The following is a 7,362-nucleotide window of genomic DNA, read 5'->3' as shown; positions in this document are numbered from 1 at the left end:
AAATATAGTTTGGTGTTAATTTCCCCAGCAACTAAAAAGCTGGTTATTAGAAATTAATTGATGTTAACTTTTCATTATCTTGTAAATTCAAGATACAATAACAACAGAGGGTATTGAAAAAAAAAATTATTCAGAAATCATATTTTTATGTTGTTTTTTAAGCGTATATACGTTACCTAGTCGTATAATTATTGTATCATTCAATTTATTTCGATGAGAATGCTTTAAAATATTTCAACTGATGCTCTTGCCACATTTTAATTTGTCCAGTGTCTATGGCGAAGCTTCATTCGTAAATTACACATTTGTCATTATTGGTGGAATACGACCATAAAGGTCGAATAGCACAGCAAGTTATGATTACAATACATATGGGTTTATTTTGATAATGCAAATATTAACGACATTATACATAAACCGATAAAAAATCATTATAATATTTGTCCACAGAACTCTCAGCGTCTATATATATATATACATACATATATATATATATATATATATATATATATATATATATATATATATAACTATATTATATATATAAACTATATTTTTTTAGTATTATATATATTCCATTCTCAGATTTTCGTGTAAATTAGTAGTTTTGTTCCTTATCGCAAAATATTAGATCCCATTCCATTTTAGGGTGGTTCGAAAAATCTAGTTTTTCCCCTTTTTTCAAAAATAACATTCTTCAAAAACTCATCTTTTGAACTACTAAACCGATTCAGATGATCGACATATCAAATTGGCCAGTTAGCTAGTCTGTTAAAAAAAATACTATACTATACTAAATACTATAAGGTGGGAGGTATATATATATATATATATATAAAAAATATTATTAAATTTATGATTATGATATATATAAATATATATATATATATATATATATATATATATATATATATATATATATATATATATATATATATATATATATATATATATATATATATATATATATGTCTATATATATACATACATATATATATATATATATATATATATATATATATATATATATATATATATATATATATTTATATATATCATAATCATTAATTTAATAATATTTTTTTTATATATATATATATATATATATATATATACCTCCCACCTTATATATGACGTCTCCCATCGTTTTAGAAACATCTTAACATTATGTTCAATTTTTAGAGCGTAAACCATCTGTCAATTTTTTCACTGTTTACATTTCCTTGCCACAAATCGTTGCCACTTTTTTCTCTCATGTTCCACTTCTCTTCTCTGCTATTTGATTCATCACAAGTTCACCACAAGGGCATCAGAATGACAGTTACAACCAAAATAAAGTTGTACAATTTTCACAAAATCGCCTCACAAATTCTGCCTCTATAATAGTCTGGACGGAAAAATAAATCCGCATTAAGCTATTCCGGAAACCATCTGCGAAGGATCTACATAAACACAAATATTACCTGTTGTTTGAAAAATGTCTGGAACTATCAAAAAGGTAATAATTTGATTTATAAAACAAAAATTCGCGAATCTATGGTTATGTCATCGTATTCAATAATGTATTTGTTCAATTTCTCAGGCTACTCAGTTGACCGGTTTGGCTGTGGCCAAAAATCCACACCATACCTTGACGGCATTGTACAACAAGATTCTACGTGCGGTTGCTAAAATGCCCCAGGAAGCAGCATATCGGCGCTACACTGAACAGATTGTGACAGAAAGGGTCAAAATCGTTGCCTCGGTATGTTCAGGTTTGAACCAAATTTTCAGTATATTCATGGATTCCTATCATCTTTAGTCTCCAACCGTTGCCGAAATAGAGGGTAAAATTAACTGTGGACAAGTAGAGGAGCTTATAATTCAAGCCGAGAATGAACTGAATTTGGCCCGGAAAATGCTTGGCTGGAAGCCTTGGGAGTCATTGGTGAAGCAAGCACCTGCCACTCAATGGGCATGGCCACCGGCTCAGATCCATGAACTCAAGTAAGCTGTATTTTGCACTGTTTGATTATGTTGTGCTGGGACTATAAAATCTTCATATTATAGTCAATTGTTATTAGCTTTATGATGCCTTTCGTTTGATCAGTTCTAATTCATGTGGAAAGAAAGCCTTGTGTATTAAGAGAAATTGATTTTCAACTTTATTTTATAGTCGTGACCTGAAAAAGACAATGATAGCACATCAATAGGTTGTAGGTACCAAAATAATTCATATCAATAGTTTGATGTAATGTGAGGTGTAATTGTCGCTAAGTCTGGATTATCAAACGTTGAAATGTCAGAAACGCTATTAACTGATCTTGGTCTCTGCGAAGAAAACAAGTTAGTGTTATTCTTGTTTGTCTGGCGTTATTATTGATAAACTACGTCATTATACATAAACACACGAGAGGAGGTGCGCTTGCGATCCATTCAAAACCAATGATTTCCGTCTCTCAGTAATTATGCGTAAGCGTAAGCATTGTGCTGATTTTCGCTTTACCATCGCCTGTGTAGCCACCGAAATGCTGATTGTAACTTGCTGATCCTTGCACTTCCGTTTGTCCACTTTTACTCCGCCAGAGACGAGCTATTGCATCTAATGTGAGATCGGTTCCTTCATCCTCTTGATAAGTGGCTCCCAAGTTCATGGAAAATTGACGTTTGACTCGTGCGATGTTAGATTTTAAAAAGTTCTTTGTGATAAAAAAGCATAGAGAGTTTATCACATTTCACTTTGGGATTACGGGATACTTACCTCGTTCGAGAGAGGACTGCACCAACAAGAATATAAGGACAAAAACACGAGGCAGGCAATGAGTAATAATTTGAACATTTCTGAACAGATTATCTCCCTACAATAGTTATGCGTACAATCAACCGTTGACTGATTCATCGATCCTCGCTTTTTAGAGAGCAACTTGAATGGCACTGATAGCACTCTCTGAAACTGATAAGGCGATGGTGTAAAAACTATCAACAAATATGTTATATTAATGTGTCGATTATCCGCGAGCGAAGCAGATGCGGTTCGCGTTCTGAATATATTGATTAAACAAGAGCAGCGAATATTATTTGTGTGGAAGTAACATTTTTTAATTTCGCTTCTGTTAGCAGATATTGGATTTAGTGTCACTTTTTAATCAATCAATATATATCAGATCATGTTGATTTTTCAATATTTACTTTGTAATTAGTTTCGGATCCACGGCTTAAATCTTCCCAACTCTCGAAGTAAACCGAAAAGAACTATGTCATCGGTGTGAAGGCTTCAAGTTGAAATGTATCATACCCAATCAGTTCAAGTTCATCAGGTCATCAAGTTCAATCTTCATCTGTAGACTCTGATCTTCAAAGCGGTGCAATTTTGCAATTTTGCAAGCAATTTTGGAGAAATATCTGAGACTCGGTACAGTCGGGGTATCGACTATCTGTTCTTGCTAAAGTCCAGCAGACGTTTAACCCTGGAAGAACGACTGACTGGAGATACCATCCTGAATACAATTATGACGAAAATCAAAGAACTCGAGTCCTTCGTGCAAGACAACCAGAAGCTTTAAGCGTTTCAATTTAGCAGGTTTTTTGTAAGCAGTAAACTATTGAAAGACCCTGTAACAGGAAAATTATCAGTGTTTGGATTTCGATCAATATCGAATGAAACACAATGTGTCATGCAAGTCACTTCGCACAACCCATCACAACCGCAGCACCAACACCAGACGGGCTACAACGTTTTCTACCAGCCACCATGTACTTCGTTTTGGCAGAGTTTATGATGAGCCCAATCCTCGTAGCTTCCCTGGTGCCACTCCTTTGCACACCAGCCCATCGTACAGCAACTTCCAACGCGATGTTGAATAGTAAATTCAAAAGCCCGTCATCCTGCTTCAGACCGTCCAACGTCACGAACGAGTCGGATGTTTCACCCGCTATCCTGACGCTTGATGCTGACCCATCAAGGGTGGCACGAATCAGCTTGATTAGTTTTGTTGGGAAACCATGTTCCAGCATTATCTGCCATAACTCGTTTCGTTTAACTTAATCGTACGCAGCCCTGAAGTCTACAAACAGATGGTGAGTTCGCAGGTTGTACTCCCGATATTTATCGAGGATCTGACGCAGCGTGAACTTTTGGTCCATTGTGGATCGTCCATCTCGAAAGAGAATTTTATACGCTGAGTTGAGGAGAGTTATTCCTTGATTATTACTACAGTCGAGGCGGTGACCCTTTTTGTAAATCGGACAAATGTGTACTTCCAACCAGTCCGTAGGTAGTTCCATATCCGCTCGATAACCCGATGAGTTGGTGAGAATCATACCGGTTAGGAAATTCAAACACGTCTTTTAGCAGCCGTTACTGTTTTGGCAGCTTTAAAGCTGAAATATATTTAGAGCGTTATAATTTGACTTCCGTTTACATTGTACATTTTTCGTACATTTTAGCTTGCGCTTTCCTGTAGAAATATTTTCTCCAACCTCCAATCTAATCCTCGAATTCAAATTTCTATCTGCGATTATTCAATAATAGAATCCATTTCATACTTCATACTATTATACATACTGTTTATCGCTTTCCTCACGTCTATACCAATATCCTTCTAATCATTCTAATCCTTCAAATATCCTTATTATCCGCTATCAATCCTTTACAGCTCTATTATTCACTTTACAATCCTTACTTTTTCGTTTGTTTTGTTTGTTTGTTATTATGCCATATTACTATCCCGTCTCACTCTCGCTGGATGACAGCTGCCAGGCAGGGCTCCCGGGACTCACCAATTCACCCGTCAGAGCTGCCGTCTGTTGCACGGTGGGTTCGACAACACGATGCATACAACAAAGTAGCTATTCGCCCCCGACTTTGAAAAGTTCAGCAGGTATGCCGTCCTTCTCAGCTGATGTGCCGTTCGTCAGCTCTTTCACTGTTTTCCCTCACTTCACCTATGGTTGGTGGATCCACAGCTTGTCCAGCATCCTCAATTTCAATCCTATTCCTTTCGACGACTCCATCTTCGCCATTCAACTACCCATTGAAATGCTGCTGCCAACGCCTGGCCACCTCCGATTTATCGGTAATCACGTTCTCTTCCCTGTCGTTGATCATTACAGGGGTTGGCACGGTCCGGGTCCTGTTACCGTTTATCGTTTTATAAAAGCTCCTCGCGTCGTGCCTGGAGAAGCAATCCTCCGCCCCCGCAAGAATTCGTTTCCAATGCTGACGTTTCTTACGGCGATGGAGTCTCTTTTCAGCAGCTCTTGCATCACGATATCTTCCTCTGCTCTGACGTGTCACAGTTGTAATTAGCATGTGAACTTTGGCTCGGTTCTTCTCATCTGTCGCTCGCTGGCACTCCGCGTCAAACCACTCATTGGGCGTGGTTGCCACTGTTGTGCCCAACATTTCTCGCGCTGTGCTGCTGATCGTACCGTGGATATGCCTCCACTGTTCATTCATTTCTCCTCTAAATTGCTCATCGATCCGCTCTTCAACATTCTGTGAGTATTCTGCTGCTACTCTTTCGGTTGATAGCCGCTGGATGTTCAACCGTATCTTCCTCGTTGATCTTGATTTAAATACGTTGGGCAGCCTGGTGCGAATCTTGCATACCACGAGTTAGTGATCCGAGTCAACGTTTGGTCCCCGGAAGAACCCCACGTCTGTGACGCCTGAAAAAGTACCGACCGTCAATCAGAACATGGTCGATTTGGCTGCAAACCTCTCCGTTTGGGTATCTCTAAGTGTGCTTTCGAATGTTCAAACGTGCAAAGTATGTGTGTCATGCCTCTAGCTGCGACGAAATTTATGAGCCTCAGGCCATTGTCGTTTGTGGTAGAATGGATGCTTTCTCTAAAAAAATCGAAAAAAACAGGAAGTGGGTTATATCTATGGTATAACCGCAAGGGTGACGTAGGACTATCGTTGATTTAGAGATCATTTGTTTGAAGTTGAATCTGAATTCATTCTGAATGAATGAATATTAGGAGAACTTCGAAAACGAGAGCGTTACGTTGGAGGCACAAGGTTTTATGCATCCAATATTGGATACGGAAATATCCTACTGATGGGGAAGAATAATCTTCAGAAGCTATCCTGTTAATTGCGATTGATTGAAAAATCACAAAACCAAATGTATTTGGCCATAGTGTTACATGGATAGAAAACATTAAAATAAACTCTTCCACATGAATGTAATTTTAAATTCCCAGAGGAACTGGCAGATTATTTTCAGTAACGATTAGATATTTCCACATTTTCCTCGATACTGGAAGCCCACCAGTGGTTAATGCTAACTCGATAACCATCTGTTAATAGCACTTGATTGAAACATATTTGGTCACAGTGTTACATGGATGGAAAACATTCAAATAAACTCTTTCACATGAATGTAATTTTAAATTCCTAGAGGAACTGGCAGATTATTTTCCGGATCTTTCTCGATGCTGAATGGCATCCAAACGGAAAGAATTCCGTGCGTATATGTGTGTGTGTAGCGGCTGCTTCGATGGTCACCTTCTCTTCTCCTGAAGGATCGGCTTCTCTGTGCTCCTCACAGTTTCAAACAAACTGCTTGCGTTTCAGGGCAGATCTCGATCCTTCGCCGTCCAGCACCCTCAGCAACGATGTTGTCTTGTCGATGTCCTCACGAGAAATGAATGCGTCTCACCACCAGAATATCGCACTTTTTGTGCGTGATTGAATCGAGAGAAGGCGTGGTTTACGATGGCAATTTGGAAGGCAAACTAGAGGGGAATGAACTCTCTGAGCTCGGAACTTTCGGCGACTGAGCAATAATCGATTGCGGGCGCATACAATATTGGATACGGAAATATCCTACTGATGGAGAAGAATAATCTTCAGAAGTTATCCTGTTAATTGCGATTGATTGAAAAATCACAAAACCAAATGTATTTGGTCACAGTGTTACATGGATAGAAAACATTCAAATAAACTCTTTCACATGAATGTATTTTTAAATTCCCAGAGGAACTGGCAGATTATTTTCCGGATCTTTCTCGATGCTGAATGGCATCCAAACGGAAAGAATTCCGCGCGTTTATGTGTGTGTGTGTGTGTAGCGGCTGCTTCGAGATCTTCCCGGGGAACCGTTTGTGGCATCACTCTCCTCCTGATGGATTCCCTTCTGGCCTAAGATGCACAAACAGGCTCTTGGTGACACCGTTCATCCGCGCTTTCATGATAAATGAAGAGCGTCACCACAACAGCGACAACATGCTCCAATCGCTGTTCAATTAGAACTGAGTGGATTTCCAAGCGGCGCTCGCTTATATACCGATTGGTGATTTCAATAGCCTGTTTTGAAAGCAAATTTAAGACTATTGAAACAAGTTTTTGGATCAGAAAGTAACAAGTATAGAACG

The 7,362-nt window shown here is 38.3% G+C and overlaps 1 protein-coding gene and 1 long non-coding RNA gene across 3 annotated transcripts; one reads left to right on the top strand and one right to left on the bottom strand.

Moving 5' to 3' along the window:
- The first annotated feature begins 1,292 nt into the window (after window positions 1-1,292).
- Window positions 1,293-2,068, top strand: LOC129770456 (NADH dehydrogenase [ubiquinone] 1 alpha subcomplex subunit 5). The gene is made up of 3 exons (XM_055773299.1): window positions 1,293-1,498; window positions 1,583-1,744; window positions 1,802-2,068. The coding sequence occupies exons 1-3, from the start codon at window positions 1,478-1,480 to the stop codon at window positions 1,988-1,990; spliced, it is 372 nt and encodes a 123-aa protein (XP_055629274.1). The 5' UTR covers window positions 1,293-1,477; the 3' UTR covers window positions 1,991-2,068.
- A 470-nt stretch (window positions 2,069-2,538) lies between these two features.
- On the bottom strand, window positions 2,539-5,846 carry LOC129770457 (uncharacterized). Of its 2 annotated transcripts, XR_008742122.1 has the most exons (5): window positions 4,544-5,764; window positions 4,419-4,490; window positions 3,169-4,359; window positions 2,741-2,932; window positions 2,539-2,678 (listed from the first exon to the last, which is right to left on the bottom strand). It is a non-coding gene; the product is annotated as an uncharacterized LOC129770457 (long non-coding RNA). The 2 variants fall into 2 exon arrangements; XR_008742121.1 differs by having other exon boundaries at window positions 2,741-4,359; window positions 4,544-5,846.
- Between the last annotated feature and the right edge of the window lie 1,516 nt (window positions 5,847-7,362).

The sequence above is a fragment of the Toxorhynchites rutilus genome, chromosome 2, assembly GCF_029784135.1.
Source record: "Toxorhynchites rutilus septentrionalis strain SRP chromosome 2, ASM2978413v1, whole genome shotgun sequence".
Lineage (NCBI taxonomy): Eukaryota > Metazoa > Arthropoda > Insecta > Diptera > Culicidae > Toxorhynchites > Toxorhynchites rutilus.
Note: the sequence above shows the minus strand (reverse complement) of the source record. Positions and strands in the feature narration are given on the sequence as shown.